The sequence below is a fragment of the Paroedura picta genome, chromosome 7 (genome assembly GCF_049243985.1).
Source record: "Paroedura picta isolate Pp20150507F chromosome 7, Ppicta_v3.0, whole genome shotgun sequence".
Taxonomy (NCBI): Eukaryota; Metazoa; Chordata; class Lepidosauria; order Squamata; family Gekkonidae; genus Paroedura; species Paroedura picta.
The window spans coordinates 43,219,810-43,242,049 of NC_135375.1; the positions used below are offsets into that span (position 1 = coordinate 43,219,810).

General features: G+C 43.7%; 1 protein-coding gene across 5 annotated transcripts in view; it reads right to left on the reverse strand.

Moving 5' to 3' along the window:
* Positions 1-22,240, reverse strand: part of MCTP1 (multiple C2 and transmembrane domain containing 1) — a 253,452-nt gene that overhangs the window by 226,731 nt on the left and 4,481 nt on the right. Inside the window, exon 3 of one of the 5 annotated variants that reach the window (XM_077347620.1) lies at positions 11,671-11,922. Coding sequence is in view for 4 of the 5 variants with exons in the window: in XM_077347616.1 (XP_077203731.1) it covers positions 4,264-4,971 (708 nt within the window). In the remaining variant the exon portion in view is untranslated. Of the gene's footprint in view, positions 1-4,263; positions 5,258-11,670; positions 11,923-22,240 lie in introns of those variants that run through there. The other 4 variants (XM_077347616.1, XM_077347615.1, XM_077347614.1 and 1 more) reach the window with 4 other exon arrangements.

The window sequence follows — 22,240 nt, forward strand, 5'->3', positions numbered from 1 at the left end:
AATGCCAATCAAGGTACCAGAGCTCTATTGGCAAGAAGTTGGAAGAACCTACAAGCTTGGAATAGTGAGAATAACAGCCCTCTTCAGCTGCATCACATTTGGCTTATATTTATATCTTCATGCAAATATGAGGACAATGTCAGAAAGAAGGTGCAGTTTTTTCTGCTAGAACCAAGCTCTGCATCACCCTTTTCAATCTCTTAAGAAGTTCCTCCACAGCTGAGAAGTGGTTCTGGTTGTGAAGTGCGAAATGTGGGCTGTTCCACAAAGGGTCACAATTCTGTTTGAAGGGAGTTGGGAAAGCAGTCAAGTAATATACCTCTGTCCTACTCACTGTGGTTTGCACAATGGGGACATCTTTTCTCATACTAGGGAAGCAGCCCTAGTGTGGCATTCAGGTACAGCCCCTCCAGCCAACCTTTGCTACTACCATGCAAGCAGGGGAGATTCATCTAATGCAAGATTAGGCTGAAAGCCACTAAACACCTCTTCTTCAGGGCTGTTCCGCATTCGTCCAAAATAGCACAATGGTTACTAATTGAAATCGCTACAGTTTTGCCGTTATGCACAACGTCGTTGACAATCTGCAACACTCCTGAAACCGATCCGCAAAAAGCGCTTCATTGTAGCACTTTCAGGGAAATCCCAAAAAGTGGATTCACCCTCCGGAAAGCGCTACACTCCTGCAACCAATCTGCAACACTAGCGGGAAAGTTCTGTGCGTTACCATTGTTGCGGTTTCTGCAAAGTCCCTCCCCCTGGCTCTCTCCTCTGATCTTCCGGCGAAGCGATCGCCATTTTTTTTTCTCCGAGCGAGCGGAGATCAACGCACCGGCGAGCCTTCGTTTACCCAGTGAGGCTTCCCCGGCTGCAGTCCCTCTGTTTAAAGTCACCAAGCACAAGCATCGCAGAGGCCCGTTTGCTGGTTTATTTTCACTTTATTTTTCCCACTGTTTTCGGCTGAAAATCGCGCCCATGAGGGGGGGGTTCACTCGGGGGGAGCATGGCAATGATGAAACGGCAGCTCAAACATCACCTGCTAGCTGGATGGGTCTCTCTGTTGCAACGAATCAACGCATATTCGTTGCAACGGGTGTTTTTTCTTTTTTTAAACCTTCCTTAAAGGGAAAGGGGCTGTTTGGGAGCATGATAACGGCTGCCCATTGGCTGGTTGACAGCCAGGGGCGGGACACAGCTCAGCAATAGCGCTTCCTTTCTAGCAATTTTTGCCGAGACCGGAACCCTGTGGGAAACGATAGAAATGCAACTGGATTCCACTACAAAGGCAGGTATGCATAATGACGAATTCCACTATTTAAAATGGCGATTTTTCATTCAGCAAACAATTTGCTACATGGATCCCGGTGCGGAATGGCTCTCAGTATCCCTGTCTGCATAATTTACAGAATTATAGAACTAGAATCTGCTGCAAGTTATTTTTGTGTATCTAGAAGAAGTTGTTGTTTTTTACACCCTGCTTTTCACTGCCTCAAAGTAACTTACAATTCTCTCTCCCACAACAGACATCATGTGAGGTAGGTGGGGCTGAGAGATGTCTTGACAGGAGTCCTCGGTCAGAATAGCACTATCAGAGCGGTGATGAGCCCAAGGTCTACTGACACTGAAGAAACTGCACAAATAAATATATAGGAAACAACTATAACCCTTAAGGTTACTGCTCTTTTGCTATTTTAAACACATCAGAAAATTGCTATTGGAAATTCAACTCCCATTGTTTTGACATAGTCCCACAAAGCTCCAACACACAAAGCCTGCAAGAACTCTGCATATTCAGCAATCAACATCTCCAAAGTAGTATGTGCAGAGATGCAGCCACTAATAATTGATTTTTGTAACCACATAAGCATTAGAAGTAAACAAAGCAATAATAATTATGCCCTTGAGAAAACAGCCAAGAAGATTCCAGAAGACAGAGAATGCAACCAGTACCATCTGTTTCAAAGTGTATCACAATATAAAGATCCCAAGGAACATGAACAAAGCAGTATTCCTTCTTTTCATGCTCTCAACCCATTCTCATGGGCAGTAAAAAGGTCCAACTATAGTTCCTTTCACTGTCATGAAATTCAGCTTCTCCACAGCAAAATCTGCCATTAAGGTACTGAGGCTAAATAAAGCACAGCAATTAGGTAATAACCATCTGTTTACTATGTGGATGAAAACATCCTGAAGAGAGGTGTCAAATTCACAGACATGGACACTGAACTTCAGGATAAGCCACATAATGAACTCAATGAGGCATGTTAAGAGCATTTTAAAGTCTGCGGTCTTATACATACTTGCTTAAAAATGGGCAATCAATGGACAGGGAGAGGGAGTTACTCAACAAATCAATTGGAGTATACACAACTGCACTTTTGGACACCAGCTTTCCAATGCCACCTGAAGACACTCCATCACAATTAATTGAACAGATACTGAAATGCAGAAGTATGGCCTATGTCCAGAATAACAAACTGTACCTAAAATCCAAAGACATTCACAAATTTAACTGGTGCTATTATGTTCATTTTGGTAAGATATATATTTAGATTTTGCAACACTTAATTATTGCTTCAGCAGAAAATTCATTATTGCTTCAACAGAATCCTGGCTTCAATGAAGGTATAATTCAAACTATATCTACTTTTCAAATACACTTGGCAAAAACTGGCCAGTACTTAAACTAAACCTTTTACACTCAATTGAGCTACAGTATATATTAGCGATCCCCAACCTGTGGGCCGCAGACCACATGTGGTCCTTCAACTAATTGGAGGTGGGCCCTGAAGGACGCCTTCTTCCCCCCCCCCGTCCCTTTACTTCATCCCCCCCCCAGCACTTTACAACACACTTCATTTTTGTGGCATGTCTGTATCTTATTTTGAATGGATGTTTAAACATTACCATAGCGATCAACGAGCGTTAGGGCAGTGTTGAGAGTAGAAGAGTAAACTACCCCCCCCCCACCGGGCTTCAGTAAAAGGCGTTGAATGGTCCCCGGCGTTGAGCGGTCCCTGGTGATAAAAAGGTTGGGGACCACTGGTATATATGACCTACAATACGCAACTTCACTAAAAAGGAGATAAATCCAATAACTTTCCAGTGATTCATACATCCTGCAATATTTATAGAGGACTGACTGTACAAGATGACATACCTAACAGCCAGAATTACCTCTCAACTTCAAAATATTGAGGCATAAAGTAACTCTTTTGCACAATCTACTTCAGCATGAACTTACTAGAAATCATAAGAATGGTAATCAAACAACAAATACATTATGACATGAATGCATCCAAGTAAACTACATAATCTAGTGGTACATGCTGATCTCACAGGAAAGAGTTATGTCAACAAAAGCAGCACTGGGTCATAGCCCCTGTCTTGTAAGGTCTATTGTTTCTTTAGTCAAAGGGAGACACTTTATTCAAATTATAAATGTTAGCATATGCTCATACACTGATTGGCTGATAGGAAGGTCCCAAAACTGCTGCTGTTTCTAACATTCTGGACACTGATTCAGAATACACATAGACTATCTGCACACATATGCTCATCATCAACTTCACTGTTTCGTGTTTAGAACTTGCCTGCATCTTCCAAGATCATCTTATGTAATGGAACTCTTAATGGTCCTGCCACAATTAAAAAGCATAGCTCACACCTATCCTTTGCTTATCTGCAAAATGGAATGTTGCTCAGATTTAACCAAGAAATCAGTATTTGGCCCAATTTCTGTTTGAAGGGAATAAATTAAACTTTCTACAAAAAGAGTAACATCCAGAAAACCAAAGCATCAACTTACACTGTGCTCCTAGTATGATTATTTAAAACAAAACTGCTGGAATAAAATAATTACTGATACCGATTTATGGTTAAGGCCAAGGGTTCAAAAATGCTGCACAAGCCCAGGAACCAACCCCTCCGGCCAACCTGTGCTTTCAACAAGGGGAAAGTAATGAGTTGTCTGTCAATAAAAGTTATTTGAAATTTGTTTCATATTCTTCCTCAACAACAGAGTCACCTTTCTGCACCCGGAGCGGTACACACTGAGCTCACTACCTAAAGTGAAGCAGGTGTAGCAAGATTCACCAGACGTGACAGCTTAACTTTGTCACACCAGGCTAGACTACGAAGGTCCAATTGCCTAACCAGGGTTCTCTCCGCCTCGGTGGCAGACCCCAGGCGCGAGGGGGCCCCGCTGGCCCACAGCCCTGCTGCGAGGGGAAAGCCTTCCGGATAGTTAGGACGCGGACTCACCGCCGGGCTGCTGCCGCCGCTCCCGCCGCCGTCGCCCTGGGTTCCCTTGGGCCTGCCCTTGGCGGGCGATTCCTGCAACAGCTGCTCCAAGGAGGCGTTGCCGGGCAGGGAAGAGCTCTTCTGGTGGGACAGGTGCGCCCCAGGCCGCCGCGCCTCCTGCTCCTCCCCGGCCGCCCTAGCTTTGGGGGCCCCATCCGCGCCTCCCTTGGCCGCTCTGGCGGGGGCCGGCGGCGGGAGCGGCGAAGAGCAGACCGAGGGCGACGCCGAGGCGGAGGAGGCGGCGTGCTGCTGCCCCCTGCCCGGGGGGTGGTGGGGAAGGAAGTGCTCGCGCAGGCGGCGCAGAGCCGAGCCGGCCTCGGGGCTCCCAGCCTCCAGGGGCTCGGCGGAGGAGCAGCACAGGTTGGGCTGGGAGGATGAGATGACTCGGTCCAGCACGTGCTTCCTGCGCCTGAAGCCGCCCCATTTGGCGCCGCCGCCGCCGCCGCTCACCAAGTCCCCCTTGCCCGGGGGTTGGGCGGCCGCCGCCGGACGAGGAAGGGACGGCGAGGTCTCCGCACTGCGGCGCTCGGCAGCCACTTTGCCACCCTTGCTCTTGGGCCCCAGCTGCAGGTTCTTCCACAGCCGGGCCTGAAAGGAAGACGCCGGCTCCTGCTCGCCGGGCTTGTCCCCTGATGCCGATAACGCCCCGGGCTCTTTGCCGGGCTCCATCCTCGCCTCGCCTCTCTTCCCCGCCTCCTTCTCCTCCTCCGCCTCCTCTAATTTTCCTCAGCCCGCGGAGGCAGCGGCTAAACCGTCTGCTGCGGAGGCGGCGGCAGAGCCCGGTGGAGCCAGAAGGCTTCAACGGGAAGAAACTGTGCCGGACGCCAAAGCCCGCAGCAGTGCGCTGGCCGGCTCCACGGTCGAGTTCCGCCCGCCGTCGGTTGGCGGCGGCGGCGGCAGCAGGAGCAGGAGCAGCGAGTGGGTGTAGCAGCCGCCGTCGCGCCGCTGGCGAAAGGAGTTGTTGCAAGCAAGCAAGCAACGCGAACTTTGCGTCTCGCGTGCCTTTTGGCCGTGGCTCGCCCCTTGGCAGTGGCCACCGCTGAGGAGGAGGGTGGCATGTGCGGCTCTCTAGAAAGCCACGGGGAGGGTCCGTGTAGCGAGATGAGAAATAGCGCGAAACCGAAGCACGGGTTCGGGACCTGTCATGGTGCAATTAGCAGCACCGGGCGAACCGAAGGCGGCTAGCATGGAGAACAGATGCTCGAGGGTGGAACTCGAGCCTGAACATAGACCTTTATTTCCTCTGTTGAATGGCCTCCTTTGCACCGGTTTTATTGGCTTTTCCTCGAGGCATGGGGTTGACAGTGGCAAAACTCCTTTCTCAATGTGGGGGAACTCTTTAAAGTTTTCAGTTTGGGGATTCTTTAAAATTATCATTTCAGGGAGCATGCTCCTCTGACATCACAGAGGATGCGTAGGAATGAGCAATCGTAATCTTTTCTGAAGGAGTTCAGCAAAATCAGGAGCCTGCAAGCATAGTGTGTATAGGGCAGATACGTGTGCAACATGCCCACATTTCCAAGCAAAATATGTTCAGGTTTCTCTGGAGATAAAGTCAAGGATTTGTAAGCAATTTTTAAAAGCCATATCTCTTTGAGCAGTCATATTTTAGAGCAGTGACCATCTGTGTGCTGGCTACAGGTGCCATGGTACCAAGGCCATGTATGGGGAGGAGGAGTTGGAGGTAACTCCCCCCCAAAAAAAGATTAAATTAAAAATACACAAAGGTAATCACTGAATCAATTAAATCTATTAAGAATGGTACACAACAGCACCATTCTTAATAGGTTTCATTGTAGAATAGGAAAAAGTTTAAAAATTCAAAAAACATGTGGAAAAATAATTTAAAAGTTTCACAAAGGTTCTAGAATGTATTGTAACCCACCCACCCCTAAAAATCCTATGTGTGGGCCTGGTGCCCACTATTTGTTTACAATCATATGGTTGCTGTTTCTTCAAAACATCTGTTCCTAAACCAAAGAGCCAATCCTAGGAAAAGGTGATTCAGAAGATTTACAAACACACGAAAAAACAAACTTTGGTCTGCAGGGATGGCCTGTTTGAAACAACTGCTGCCATTCTAAGAGGAAAGATGCTTGAAATGAAACATGGCAACATTTTCTAATTGTCTCCATAGCAGCCACTTTGTGATTGAACCTGCCACACATGGCAGCCATTTTATGGTAGAGCAAGCTACATTTTCTCAAAATTCCCACTGTTCGGTGGCACTAAAAAAGTATTCCCTTGTTAAAGTCACAAAGTGAGCTGTTTTTAAGTGTTACGCAGAAGGGAAAGTTTAATCAGAGAAAAACTTTTATATTTGTTACTTGCCCTTCAGACTCAGAGGGGTACATCAAAGTAGAAGATACAAGATAAAATGTATAAAAATATATAATCTACAATAAATAAATTCTAAACAACTAAAACAGTTCTGCCATTCATTGCCTAGTTCTAGTCATACAATAGCAGGATGAAAAGAAGGGCAGAGAAGTTTTGTCATCCCCAGACGGAATGAATGGGGCTGCGATAGGGAGGCCAGTTCTATTTGGTGATGTTTAATAGGCCTCAACCATAGACCTTGTGGAGCAGCTCCATTTTACAAGCCCTGCAGAACCGTTCAAGTTCCCGCAGGACTCTTACCTCATTTGTAAGAGCTCTCCACCAGGCTGAGGCCAGGACCAAAAAGGGACTGCAGTCAACACAGATTCACCAGAAGTTATCTTTCTATGTGAAATGACCCTTAAAAATATAGCAGCTCCCCAGTGTCTGAACTTGATGTTTCTGCAATGATATGTGGGCTCTGGCAGCCATGGAAAATGCAGAAAGCTCACTGCTGGTTCAGCATCTGTGATTCCAACCATCTGTCAGTGCAACCAGCAGTGCTTTGGGGAACTGGCAGAGAAGGTGCAAAGGAAAAGTAAGGGACATTTTAGTCACCTCCAAAGCCTATTCTTGTATCTGATGCCTGGAGATTATTCAGTTGCCAAATGACATATCTATACATAAAGTGCAGAGTTCCATCTTAAGTTATTTTCCCTCATCCCTCCCACAGACCTGCACATGCATTTATGATGAATCATAATAAGCAAATGAAAGCTTTGCAGCCATGAACTTATAGATAACAGCTTTCCTTGAGATTCTCCTTGCATATGTATTTTACAGGGGGAGAGGAAATGGACATTCAGCATTTTAATTTAGACTAAAGGGGTATTTTCCTATTTATAGCAACATAAATGTCATTTTCTTCATCCACTGCACAGAAATGTGCTGGATCTCTGCAACCTGTTCCGCACGACTGCTTTAAGCTGCAGCAGTGCAAGCCCTTATTCTTCCAGTCTTCTGCAGCTGTCCATAATGCATAATGCCTCAGGCCTAAGACAGGAGTAATTTAAGCACAAGAAAAGTCAACAAATCCACAAATGGGAGTTACTTTCAGGAAGGGAAGGTTCTAAAATTCTAGACAAGTGGCATCTGATGAGCCTTATTTGGCAGAAAGTCCTAAATCAGGTGACTTTCCAGCCACGTGTGCTGTTAATATTGGTTTTCTTTCTGAACTCCAGCAGTGTCTTCATGGCATGTAACAGAGATTGTATGTTTCTGAAAACAATCTTTGTTCATTGAAATTAACATTACACTTACCTGCAGCTCAGTGAGCCCACATGCTGTCAGAGTGAAACACCACCTCAGTAAGGGATGGGCTATGGGGAACATGGGATATCATACAGAGATCATCAGTGTCAATCTTGAGCATGGATCATTATGAATAACCAATTTATCTCACAGTAGTTTCTCTGAGATTTAATATTTCTAAGCAATTCAGTGGAACCAAAATAAAATATGAAGCCACAGACTCAGCATTAATGGGCAAAGAAGGTGACTGCGATATCAGACTAACCTGCCAGCTTGGGAGGCTGTCAAGGAATGGGATGATGGGCAAAGAACTGCCTTAAAATTTACAATAGCAAACACACTCTAGCCCAAGAGAAGTTTGATTAGCGTCTTGATTAGCAATTTTGCTGGGTGCTAAGAAACAGCTGCATCTGGGCGCCCAGCATTACCCAGCACCTTTATCTGTGAGGCAATATTTGGAGGAAGGGTGGGAGGGGGAGAAGACTTGGAGGAAGGAAAGCGCAGCCTGCAGTCCTAGAGAGCTCCAAGAGTTTCTCAGTGCATTGCTCTGTAATTCAGTTTCAGGAGGAACATGTATTTATTCATTATTGTATTTATATGCTGCTCTCCTCAAAGGCTCAGGGTGGTTTACATGAAACAAGAATGATACAGGTGACTCCATTTGCAATAATAACATCATGATAACAATAACATTAACATAGTAATAACAATAACAACATTATAGAATAGTGGAATAGAGCGCATTGAATTCAACTCCTACTGAGGCCCAGTGGGTTAGGTGAATTTATAGTGCTTACTGTAGGAGGGAGGCTGGGGGCAAATGGGAAGTGGTGGTTCTAGTCGACCTCAACCAAATGCCTGGCAGAGGAGCTCCCTGTTGCAGGTCCTGCAAAACTGTTGAAGTTCTGTCAGGGCCCTGATCTCCTCTGGGAGCTTGTTCCATCAGGTGGGAGCTAGAATAGAGAAAGCTCTGGCCCTGGTTGAGGTCAAGTGGGCTTCCTTGGGGCCAGGGACCTCAGCTGCTTTCAGTATTCTGGCAGAAGACTTTCTGGGCCTCGGGTGGGGATAAGAGAGTGGAAAATCTGCATACATTGAAATATCCATTACAGAAGGCTTTAACTAGTTTCCCATTTTTGGTTCCACTCCCCATTTTACTTTCAGTAATCTGCCTACCAACACATGGGCAGGGCCAATTATGCACTTGCTTTGACTTGGTGCATTTTACTTGAGGCACTCTTGGAGACAGCCTCCTCAGCCAGCCCTTGCAGTTTGGCCCCCAGGACCTTGCTGGTGCCCTTCAGTGGAAGGTGACCAGGTTGGGCTGGGATGGTTTGGCCTTAGCTAGGCTAGCAGAGGTCCTCACCAAGGGTTCCCCTGTTTGTCCACTCTCCTGTGCTTCTTCTTCAGTTAGTCCCCTGCCTGGTCTCCTCCTCTCATCTGCTTGCTTCCTTCTGCTTTTCTCTTTCTCGCTCACTTCTTTGGGGCCTTCTGCTCTCTTCCTCTTCTTCCCTCTTGCTCTTTTAGCCTCCTCCTCCCTGGGTCCCTCCTCCCAATCTTTTATTAACCCTGCCCTCTTCTCCCACATCTTCCCTGCATCCCCTCCCCCTCCCCAGGAGCTTCTCCCAGGCCCAGCCAGGCTTCTCTGGCAGCCTGGTCCTCAGAGGAGGGCTGTCTCTTCACCTGGCATCTTCACAGGCCTGGGGCCAGCCGCATCACCGTACCACATTTCATTGCTCTTTGGGCAGGGCTGTGGCAAGAGCTTCAGGGAACCACCCATGCCTCCGGGGGGGTCTCTGTTAAGTTCTTGCCACACCAGCTCAGATGTCCTGCCTCAGATGGTGGCAAAGTAAATTGGGGAAATCTTGAGGGTGGGGAGGCTCAGTCCACACTCCTGGACAGAAGATTGGAAAGACCTGGACACTTGGTTAAAACAATCAATCTACACCTGACCCTGATCTCCACTTTGATGCTGCTTACTTCCCCCCCCCCCTCAATCTGTACTGTTCAAGATTAACCATGGATTCACTCTACTTACTAACGGAGGTATCCATGGATTTTCTCCATTTAATCAGAGAGATGCACACCCATCACACACTCTTCTGGGAGGAGAGGTACTGTCTCTTTCAGATTTTTTTCTCCCCATCCCCCCAGCCATACCTTCAGCACTGACTTTGCAGAGGTCTCTGCTAATTGGTTCATTTTAATGGGCTCAGCTTTGAAACTCTAAGGAAGCTCTGCTTTCACTTCTGGCTTTCTGTTTTAGTGAAAGGTTTTCCAGCCTTCATCTTGGCTAATAATTACAGAATAGAAATTTCTTGTGTTATTTCTTGTGTTCTTCTTAGTGTCAGGGCTCAGTGTTAATATCAGAAGTAAAAATGAATCTTTATTTCCTGTAAGCACTAAACTTCTTTTTAATGGAGGACCCCTCCCCCCTTAAATTACCATCCTGGATCTTTCAGTGACATGGTGCAACTTTGAGAAATCTGCTTTGCTGTTTTTGCTTATTTGACCGCTCATCTGTTTATATTTGAATACGTTCAAAGAGAAAATGGTTTCCAAAAGGCTTCCCTCCTCTTTCTCTGCTCTCAAAACCTGCTGATAGGTCATCTTCTTTTACTTTCCAGGGTGTGTGTAAGGGGGTAACAACATGAGCAGATCAGCTTCCCAAGCTTGTGCAGAATAAAATAAATAAATGCCAGCTTTTGGTGAAAAAGGAGCACTCAGGGCCATTCCGCACGGCTTAAATGTAGCAGAAGTCTTTGGTAAACACTACTAATTCAACATTCTGCATGACGTCGCACACAATCTGTAACACTCCTGCAAAAATCGCTTCATTGTAGCGCTTTTCGGGAAATCGGGAAAAGTGGATTCCCCTGAAAAAATCGCTACACTTTTGAGCACAAGCTGCTACACATCAGTGAAAGACATGTGCATTCTCAATGTAGCGGTAGAAAGAATGTCCCTCCCCCGCTCTCGCCCCCTGAACATCCGGAGAAGCGATCGCCATTTGTTTCCCTTAGACCGGCAAAAGCAACGAACGAGCGAGGCTTCTCCGGCTAAAGTCCCACCACAGATGTGATTACAAGTTAAACAAAGCTCCATACTGCAAGTGTCTTTGAAGTTCCCAAGCACAACACAGCCCCCTGTTCGGCACTGCCCGTAATTTCGGCTACAAGTCACACCCATCGCACCCATCGCACCCATCTTTTTTTTTACTTGAGGAGTGTGTAAACAATTAATCACCAGCTACTACGCCAGCAAAAAAGGTCTTTCTGAAACAATGATTGAACACAGATTCGTTGCAACGGGTGTGTTTGCGTTTTAAAAAACAGTTCTTAAAGGGAAAGGGGCTTTTTAGGAACATGAACACAACCGTCCATTGGCTGTTCCGTTTGATTGACGGCCAGGGGCTGGAAGGAGCACAGAAAAATATCGCTTCCTTTGTTGCGATTCCAGCGAGATTGGAAACATGTGAGGAATGAATACAATGCTACTGGGACTTCTATATTCCACTAAAAATAAAGGTATGCGGAATGACAAAATTCCACTATTTAATATAGCATTTCTGCATTCTGAAAACACTTGGCAACATTGGTCCTTGTGCAGAATGGCCCTCAGTAATCACACTTCAGAATCAGGAATGAAGACATTTGCAGATCCAAGGACAGGGTCTGAATAAGGATAGATTTAGGATCAGTGGCTCTTATAATATTTAAAAATGATGTGTGCAGAATGTACCTTGGACAGCCCTCATCAAGATGTTTCAAGGATTTTTTTCTTTCTTTAAAAAGATCTGACATTAGAGTTACCAGCTTTTAATCTGGCCTCTGTAATTGTCACTTCCAAATCAGTTTGATCTGCAACAATGATCAGGTGGTGCTATTTAGCTCCATGCCATGAAAAGCTTGAACAGATTTCTTCTTATGAAGCTTAACAAAGCTTCCTCTTCCTTCTCCTTTAGCCTTGAGGCCGTTGCAAAGGCTTCTTGAGCTGTGGGGACAAACATGGCGAGATGAATTAATATGAGGCATTCCAGTCCAGCCACAGATGTAAATGAAAGACTAAGGTAAGACTTAAATCAAGATGGATAGCCATGTTAGTCAGTCTGCAGCGGTAGGAAAGAGCAAGATCCAGTACTATCTTAAAGGTTAACAATATTAGTGACAGGGTATCTGAAGAAGTGAGCAATGACTCACAAAAACTCCTACCCAGCCACAAATGTTGTTAGTGTTTAAGGTGCTACTGAACCCTTGCTCTTTTGTATTAGAATCAAAATACCTTTATTGCATATAGCTCTTTTATATTCCTAAGGTAAGACATAGCCTGGGGAAAACTCTACTCCTGTCACATGGCAGGTTTGAGGCCATTTTGATAGGTTTGCTTTGTGCAGAGTTTGATTTGCTCTTAGTTGGTTATTGCCAACTTCTTTTTCCCCACAATTAAGAATATTGGGATGTCAACTTGGGTATCACACAAAGGCCCAGGGATTCGCACCTTTTACAGATTCTCAGCACAGTCATTTATTCATCTTCAGGGGTAGGAATTAATTTGCTTTTTTTTTTTTTTGTAATTGCATTAATGTTTGCCTTGCCAGAGTTACTGGAACAATTTTGTACTTTTTCCAGTTTAATGTCTGATTGGAATTGATGGTCTGGTGTTGAATTTGGGTAGAACTGGTATTTTGGAGGATTAAAACAACAGGCCTGTTTCGTAGACATTTGCTGGGAGGAGAATTTTTCCCTTAAGCCTATTGGAATTTTACTCCCTTTTAAAAGTATCATCGAATTCAGAAAGTTAAAGTTACCTTAGCCTACAAAAGTATTTTTTTCAGCATGCCGGAAATATATAGTAATTGGTTTTGCTTGTCTGTGAGCCAAGCTCAGTGAAAAAGCCATCTGCCTCTTAGACTCCCACAGAAGAACAAACAAGAATTTTTTTGTTGCTGATTTGCATGGCCTTGAGTTCTGTGGAAGTCATGGAAATATACCAGTTTAGGGTTGCAGGCTCAGAGCTCAATGGGACAAGGAGTCAGCAAGACCAGTCCATGTGATATGCAAGAAAACCACAACCACCCAGGAGGAGGAGGAGTTGATTCTTATATGCTGCTTTTCTCTACAGTGATGCCCAATCCAAAGACTGGTTCTGGCAACACAAGTTTCTGCATTACAAAGAAGATCTGAATAAAGAACTTGAGTGACAGTCCCCAGGTGGGACCTGGGGATTCCCCAGAAATACAGGTCCTCTTCAGAGACAACTCCATTTTGAATGGGCAGTATATACATTACATTACATTATGAATCAATAAATTATAAATAAAACAATGAGTTTCTCCTGGATAAAATGTCTGCTTTGAAGGGTGGACTCCATACTATTATAAAACACCAAGGTCCCTCCCCATCCCCAATCCACCTACTTTCAGCTCCGCCTGCAAAGTCTCCAAGTATTTCCCAACCCAGAGCTGGCAACGCTAGCTGTTTCCTGGTCAAGTTAATTCATGGCCATACAAAAGTACTACAATCATACAGAAGCATTAAAATCACTTCAATCCTCTGCATTAGGATCCAAATTTTATATGGTTGAGTGTTTTCAAAGAAACTGTTACAGAATCACAATAATTAAAACCCACAACATATATGCAGGGGAAATTGATAAAATACATTATGTACCGATAGAACTGTTGTTTCACACTCTGCTAGTTAGCCAAGGAGATTTAGCATTCTTGGTTGTAAGGTCTCTGTGAATATCTTGCCAGATAAGTGAGACATTGTTTCCTCAAAATGCAGGGACAATCTGACAAAATTGAAGTTAAAGGAATTTTTATGGGATTGTATAATTTGCAGCCCAAAAGAACATGTTCAGCGGTCTCCTGTTGCCCTTCATTACATAAGCATATTCATTATGCAACTGCAGGTCCTGAATTTTCCTTCCAGGTTAATCAAAACGTAGGGTGTTGTAATGTTGAAGAATAAAAAATTATTCCTTTTGATAAAAGCATTATATGAAAATACTAATATGAGAGTTAAATGCAGTATCCAAGGGCATCACTCAAATCAAATCAATACAAGGAAAGGAGTTAAAGAGGGATGCGTACTAGTCCCTCTTCTATTCAACATCTATATTCATGACATAACAAAACAAAATCAATGTCCAGTGCTTGCACTCGAAAACTCACACCTTGAATAAATCTTTGTTGGTCTTAAAGGTGCCACTGGTCTCTGATTTTGTTTTGTTGTTCTGCTTCAGACCAACATGGCTACCCATTTGAATCTATATTCATGACATAGTTAACCATAGTTAACCATTTCTCCAGACTGCAGAAATCAGTTTCCCTGAAGAAAATAGCAGCTATGAAGGGGGCACTCCATAGCATGACATTGTTAATGTTCTCCCACCCTTCCCCAAGCTCTTCCCTCCCCAGAATCTACCCTTGAATCGCCAGGAATTTCCCAAGGTAGAGTTAGCAAACCCAGAGTTGGAGGGTGCGTGCCATCAGTCTAAGGCCAAGTTAGAGGAAAAGTGACTCTAACCCCCAGGCCACAGTATAAGATCCTTTCAGTTGTTAGGGATTCTGGTAAAAAACCGAAATGCTAAATTATCATAATTGCAGAAAATAAACCAATACATTGTGTAGATACACTTTAATGATCGCCAGACATTGTCTCAGGTTAGTGTACAGGAAAATTATTCTATTCTCATGCTGGTAAAGTCTGAGCCAGACTGTTGCCTTCAGATCAGCAGCCATTTTTGTCCAAGTGACAGTAATGTACATAGACAAGTCTGCAGGTGCACATTTATTCAATAGAAGCAGGACGTCACATGCTGAGGGAACCTGCTGTGTACCATCTTTCATTGAAAATGTTTCCCAGTTTTGATCTCTAGACTTCAAACACTGTGTATAAGTTCTTGGACATAATATGATTGTTCAGAATCTAGGAATAAAATGTATGCAGGCTATTCAAGAGGATCCCTTTCTTGATTGCATGGTGGTCATTCATTGTATTGCATGATTCATTCCCTTCAGTTAGGGCAATGCTGGAATTTTAAAAGAATTTTGTTGTAACAGCTCCTTGGTATCAAATAGTAAGCATATGTTCTGAGGATTTAGTTGCAAGTAACAATCTGCTGAATAGGAAAGAGCCTTCAGTTTCTCAGTCCAGTGGCAATTAATGCATTGCCAGAATGCCTGGAAATCAAAACTTATTCCAGATGTTGTTACTAAGATAAAGTGGACAAGGTAATGCATTGAAAACAGGTTGAAGGGCTTCTCCAATAAGCACTCCCTCCAATTCAGCTTTGTAATGAACTACAAAAGTGGTGTTTCCTGAGAGTGCTGATTATTCTCTATTTGTGGAATGGATTCTCTAACCATAGTTAGGCTTATTTTTGTGTCATTGAAATGTTCCAGAGTACTTACTTCCTGTGTTTTGAAAATCCTGGTGCAGTTGAAGTCCTGCTTACATTGTTGTTTTCTGCATTTTAGTATCACAACAAAATGGTTAATTAGGTTAGGCTGAGAGTCTGTTAGGGGCCCATAGTCACCCGCAAGCTTTTATGGTGGAATAAGGTAAAGGTAAAGGTATCCCTTGTGCAAGCACTGGGTCATGTCTGACCCTTGGGGTGACGCCCTACAGCGTTTTCATGGCAGACTCAATCAGGGGTGGTTTGCCAGTGCCTTCCCCAGTCATCACCATTTACCCCCCAGCAAGCTGGGTACTCATTTTACCGACCTCGGAAGGATGGAAGGCTGAGTCAACCTTGAGCCAGCTGCTGGGATTAAACTCCCAGCCTCATGGGCAGAGCTTTCAGACTGTATGTCTGCTGCCTTACCACTCTGTGCCACAAGAGGCTCATTTATGGTGGAATGGGAGTTTGAAAATGAATCTCGGTCCTAATCTACTACATGGTTGTGGGCTTTTCTATTCATTCTTGAAAGTCAGTCACACAAACAGCTCTGAAAAGCCAACGTTTCTTTCTTGGTTCCATCTTTCCTCCTCACCAAATGTAGTAATTCAGAGCACTAGAGTCAGATTCAAGTTGCAAATCTACCTTGGTGCTTCCTGCCCTGGGTGCTCTTAGCACAAGCTCCTCAAAAATCTGCTGGTAACCTGAGACGTGCTGAAACATTTATAATTTTCCATCAGTCTAATTTCTTAGTTGAGGCCACTAATTTTCAGTAACTGTCAACATTTTTTTGGATTATAACTACAATACCATTGAATAGGTCATAATTATTCTGTTAGACTTGAAAGGAGCAACAGTTCTTGGACATAATATGATTGTTCAGAATCTAGGAATCAAGAAAATATCATAAATAATCAGTGTCCTTTAGATCAGCGGTCCCCAACCCCCAGTCCGGGGACTAGTACCGGTCCATGGATCAGTCAGTACTGGGCCAAAGCTCCTCCTCATCCTCCTCCCCAGCTGCTCACCTTTGGTGCTCTCCAGTGGCCGCCATGGCTGGGGCTCCCCCTTGGCATGGCATTGTGCAGCTGCTGCTGACAGTGCTCACTAACGGGCGGTGGGAAGTCAGGGCACCGGTGGGAAAGCAAGTGGAGCAGGGCCTCAGGTGGCGGCGACGACATCCCTTGGCAAAAGACTACCCCTCTGGGCCTCAGTAACATTGTCAAGCGTTGACCAGTCCCTGGTGATAAAAAGGTTGGGGACCACTGCCTTAGATGGTATGCTGAAGTCTTTCCCAGTCTTTTATTGCTTACCAAAAAGGCTACATTTGTGCTTCCTGCAACTGCTGCCAAATTCCATTCAGCTACCACCTCACTTCAAATTGCTGTACATAAATCTTGTATTTACAGCACTGTGATGCTTACCCAGTGTGCCTGTTAGCTATCTTGCCCTTTAAATGAGGCAGTCCCCTGCCCTGTTCATGTCAATGTAGAACAGCTGCCAGAATTTAAAATGATCTGTGTGCATGTATATATATATAAAATGAACACTACAAGGCCTTTAGACAATTTTTTTAGTATCTTTAGGCAAAACTAATCCTCACCACTGTGCATTTCATATGGACGTGCAATAACCATGGATTGCTATACTTTGTATTTAACAGGTTCGGGAATTGTGTTTATTGTCGAAAGATGTCAAAAACATCTGCCACTTGGGAATCTGTGAAAAGTTATTTCTTTGTTTATTATGGCTATACCTTTGATTACCAACCCTGTTGATAGGCTCACACAATTGAGTAGTCATTCTACAGATGGGTCAGAATCCCCCCCCCCCATCTTGTTGTTCAAACAAGCAGCTCAAGGCACCTTTCAAAATGAGAGAGAGTATGTGTGTCGGGGGGGAGCCTGCGTGGATTAGGGAGGGACGAGACCTCAGCAGGGCATAATACCTTCCAAGGCAGCCATTGTCTTCAAGGGATTTTATAATCTGTAGATTAGTTGTAATTCTAAGAGAATGCCAAACTACCTGTAGGGTGTTTGCCCTATTATGCTGAGCAATCAGACTAGGCATTTTCCCGGAGAAAGTGGGGCTTGGAAAGTTTCTTCCGAGGATAAATTAGGGTTGCCAGCTCTGGGTAGAAAATACCACGAGATTTTGGGGATGGAGTCTGAGGAGAGCAAGGTTTGGGAAGGGGAGGGACTGTTGAAATATGCAAGACCTATAGCATTCATGATTCAAAAGCATATGAAGAATATCCAGCAGGGGGCATGAGATGATTTGTTTATTTAGCATAGTTAGATTAGTGTCCTGATTGGTTTATTGGAGACTTCCTGCTCCTTTGAGCACACTTCCTCCCTGTTTGCCTCCACAACAGACAGAAAGAGCAGAACAATTAGACAGTTAGGACCCTCTTTTCTCCTCGTTCTTTACAAAGTTGTTTCTATTCCTAATAAAACTATTTTATTGTTTTAAATGGCCTGATGCTTGTTTCTCTTTGCAAATTTACACTCTGCCGACAGAGACTTGAATAGAGTATAATGCCATTGAGGCCACCTTCCAAAGCAGGCATTTTCTCCAGATGGATTGATCTATGAGTTTGCACGGGGTTTTTTATTCACTCCCGGCCCAAATATATCCCTCCCCTCTGCACTGAATTCGATTTCCATTTTGATTTGGGGAACTTTAAATTTTCCCTCTGCAACATGCACAATTGATCCAGAGTGACCCCACCTTTCCCCCATGATATCCAGGAGTGGATATAAGCCGCCATATTTGAAAAACTGCCACCAGTATAAGTGTAGATTTCTGCTTTTTGAAAATTCACTTCCCTGATTGGCAAGGGTCTCAGTTCAAAGACTTCCTGGTTCCTAGTTGGAAGTCTTCCCTCCCTGTTTTAAAGTGACTGCACCCCAGAAGCCCACACTTCTCTCAGCAGAGATTTGTTACAACCTGAGAGACTGCTACTGGCTTGGGAATCCAAAACGAAGAAATAAACCACTAGTGCTGGTTGGACTTCACCCAACCCTCCCCCCTTGCCAGTTCAGGAAAAATAGTTTAGCTTCATGATCACCACTCCCCTGCCCCCTCTGAGAATCCCCAATCAAGTGCAGAAGGCTTTCTGTTTCAATTGGGGGGAGGGGGAGGAAGACCCGGGTTCAAATCAATCTGAATTCAGCAGGATCAACAATGGAAAAAAACCAATTAAGTGCAGAATCAGCCCTGGAGATCAGTTGTAATAGCAGAATATCACCAGTCAACACCTGGTGGTTGGCAACCCTAGGATAATGCCTGGTTGAGACTCAAGTAAAGCAGAGCTATACTCTTTCAACTCCAAATATTACACTACTGTTAATTACTCAGTTATTTGCAGAATTGTTGCAGGATACAGCAAGGCAAAACATAGATCCACTACAGTAGCAAAGTCGTAAGGAACTGATTTATGTAATAATCCTATTTAATTTCCATCAATGGGCTCAAGTGGAGCAGTTTCAAAAAAGCCTGATCTTTTGTATGTATTTCAGACATATTTTAAGATAGATTTATATTAAAAGTCTCTACATACATTAAATCTGTATATAAAAGTTGCAATATTTCCATAGCAATTTTATTTTGAAAGTGTGAAAGGCACAAATTGCACATAATGTTCATCCTTCTTCTTCCAAATAAGATTTCCTATTGAAGTATCATAATTTTCAGGAAATAAATAATGTATTGAGAGTTAAGGCAGACATATAAATGAGAGTAGATTGACAAATCAATACTAATACAGTAAAGGCCCATTACTGAAAAGGTTCACACATTTGATTTTATGGTGTTTATTATCTTACTGTCACTCTCTCCCATTAAAGAAGATCAGGGAAAGAACAACAGCTTTAAGGGCATTTTCACATGTGAAGCTTAAATGGCATTTGAGTTTCTTGCAAGCATTTTGTGTTACTGTCCATGATCCCTGCTAATGTGGCAAAAACAAACAAACCAAAGCAATGCTGAAGCACTTATAATGCCAAGTAGGCTTTTCTAACCTACTGAAGCAAAAGCTGCCTTAAATTGTGTAAAAAAAAAAAAAAAACTTCCTTTGGTGATGAGGTGAATCAAAGGGAAAGCAGCTTTCCTGCCTGCCAAATGTTAATCTCTGGGGATGAGAAAATTGGGGTCAGCTCTTAGGTATGTTTTGTGAATTGCTTGTTGCCACCGCTACTTCCCATCACGGTCTGTCACATGATATGAGAAATATTTATTTCTTTATTAGATTTGTAGGCCACCCCTCTTTCACAACAGTCTTGGGGAAATATGTATAGATTTCATGGATGATAAGCTGATCAATGGCTACTAAGCATGGTGACTAAAGGGAACCTGCATATCTGGAAGCAGTGTTAGGGGGGCAGTAATAATTAACATAATTAACATTATAACAAAAAAATCAAATATTTACCAGGAAAATTATCATTATTAAAACAAAAGGTGCCATTCTGTGATAACAAAAAAGGTTCTGGAACAGAAATGTCTTTAAACTGCTTGAGAAGATTTGTAGTGGCAGTATCACTCTCACACACTAGAGATTTCATGCCAGGCTGCAGGTTGGAGTTTTAGTCATGGCAGGTTGCCCCACCTCTTCTTGCACCCACATGGGGGAGCATTTGGCCCGGTGCACCTCATCCATCCCCGACTTGTGCTCCTGCACAGGAGCTGGAGCAGTAAAGTTTCCAGTGCGTAAACGGTCTATCAGAAGCAGGGAATTCCATGGTTTGGGAGCAACCACTAAAAAGTCCCTTATTCCAGATAAGGTCAGCTCCCACAGGAAAGGACTATTGCAGGACTTGAGCTTTGAATGGATATTCGAGAAAGCTATTAATATTTGGGATGGCTGGAATGCAGTAGATGGCATTAATTTTTATTAAAAAATCTGTCATTCATTTAGTAACAGAGTCTTCATTGAAATAATTTACATGGGAGAGGGGGCACAATTTTTTTTGAAAATTTCCATGATACAGGGCTGTATTTTTTTTTATCCCCAGTGTACATCAATCTTCTCTAACTGGTTTATTGCAAAGTGGAACATTTGTATGTGCAGCATAAGGATTATTCTTTTGTGAGTTCTATTGTGATTTGCTCCCATGTATATCCTTCTCTAATATACCAATATAATCTCAGTAATAGAAAAGGAGGAGGGGTTGATACTCTCCTTTTTGCAGGATTAACCTAGCGTGGAAGTAATTCTCCCTCTTTTTCATCAGGATTACTGCTTCTATCAATACACTCATGGGTGATATATCATTCAGAATGATACATGAAGTACGAGCATATTTGCTTTTGATAAACCAAGTTGCAAAAGCAATAACTGGGGCCAAACAAATCCCACACATGAACATAAGAAAATATTTTAAAAGATGTCAGAAAAGACCATTACAGTATCCATTGAATATGAGGATCACAAGTGAATGTGTGTTAAAACTTGGAGATCATTGTAGAGATCTTTGAAAGGGGAAAGCTTGAGCAAGTATCTTTTAGAAATGTCTAAGAATATAGGGATATAATTTCACAGTTACTGTTGAAACTCCTTCATCTCTTTTTCCTCTATTATAATATTACAAGAGATCCACAAAGACTTGCAGGGGTCTTTCATTTTCCCCTCCTGCACTGCATTCTCCTTTCTTCCCTTGAAAGCCTCCTCAGCATGTCCCCTTTTCCTGCTTCCTTCTTCCTTCCCATTCCAATATACTTTATGTATTTGCAGGGAGCGCCTCATTTCCCCCAGTATCTTCCTAAATACACTGTTTCCCTCCTCATGGCAATTCCCACATGCTCACCTCAATTCCTTGTATCATTCTCGTCCTCAGCCATTCACTAGCTTACCTTTGATCTGCCTCCCATCTTCAGCTACATTTATTATCCATTTATACCCTGTCTTTCTTCACAGTGGAACCCTAAGCAGTTTACAACATTCTCCTCTTGTTATTTTTACAACCACCCTTACAAATAGATTAGGCTGAAAGTGTCCGTTTTCATGGCAGACTGGTGACTTAAACCTGGGATTACCCAGTTGTTGCTACCAAACCTGTCCCTGATAAATTCTCCCTCAAAGGCAAAAACAGCCCTGGAGAAGACCCTGTTCCTTCATCTTACTTTTACTGAAAGAAACCAAGTCTGGGATGCTGACTGTTGGGATTGCCTAGCAACTGGCACAGAGGGCAGCTGTTTCTTAAAGCTACAGATACAACTTCTATAATTTGAGGATTCTCTAACCCCATAGTGTATTTTTTCCAGATCTTAGGTTTTTTTGCATACCTGGGGCATTTTTTCAGGTTTGCAGACAGATCTGTCTTTTCACAACTCCAGCTAAGTATCCTCAGATTTGTCCAGATTTATTATGTGAATCATAGAATCATAGAGTTGGAAGGGGCCATACAAGCCATCTAGTCCAACCCCCTGCTCAATGCAGGATCAGCCCAAAGCATCCTAAAGCATCCAAGAAAAATGTGTATCCAACCTTTGCTTGAAGACTGCCAGTGAGGGGGAGCTCACCACCTCCTTAGGCAGCCTATTCCACTGCTGAACTACTCTGACTGTGAAATTTTTTTCCCTGATATCTAGCCTATATCATTGTACTTGTAGTTTAAACCCATTACTGCACGTCCTTTCCTCTGCAGCCAACGGAAACAGCATCCTGCCCTCCTCCAAGACAACCTTTCAAATACTTAAAGAGGGCTATCATGTCCCCTCTCAACCTCCTTTTCTCCAGGCTGAACATTCCCAAGTCCCTCAACCTATCTTCATAGGGCTTGGTTCCTTGGCCCCAGATCATCCTCGTTGCTCTCTGTACCCTTTCAATTTTATCTACGTCCTTCTTGAAGTGAGGCCTCCAGAACTGCACACAGTACTCCAGGTGTGGTCTGACCAGTGCCATATA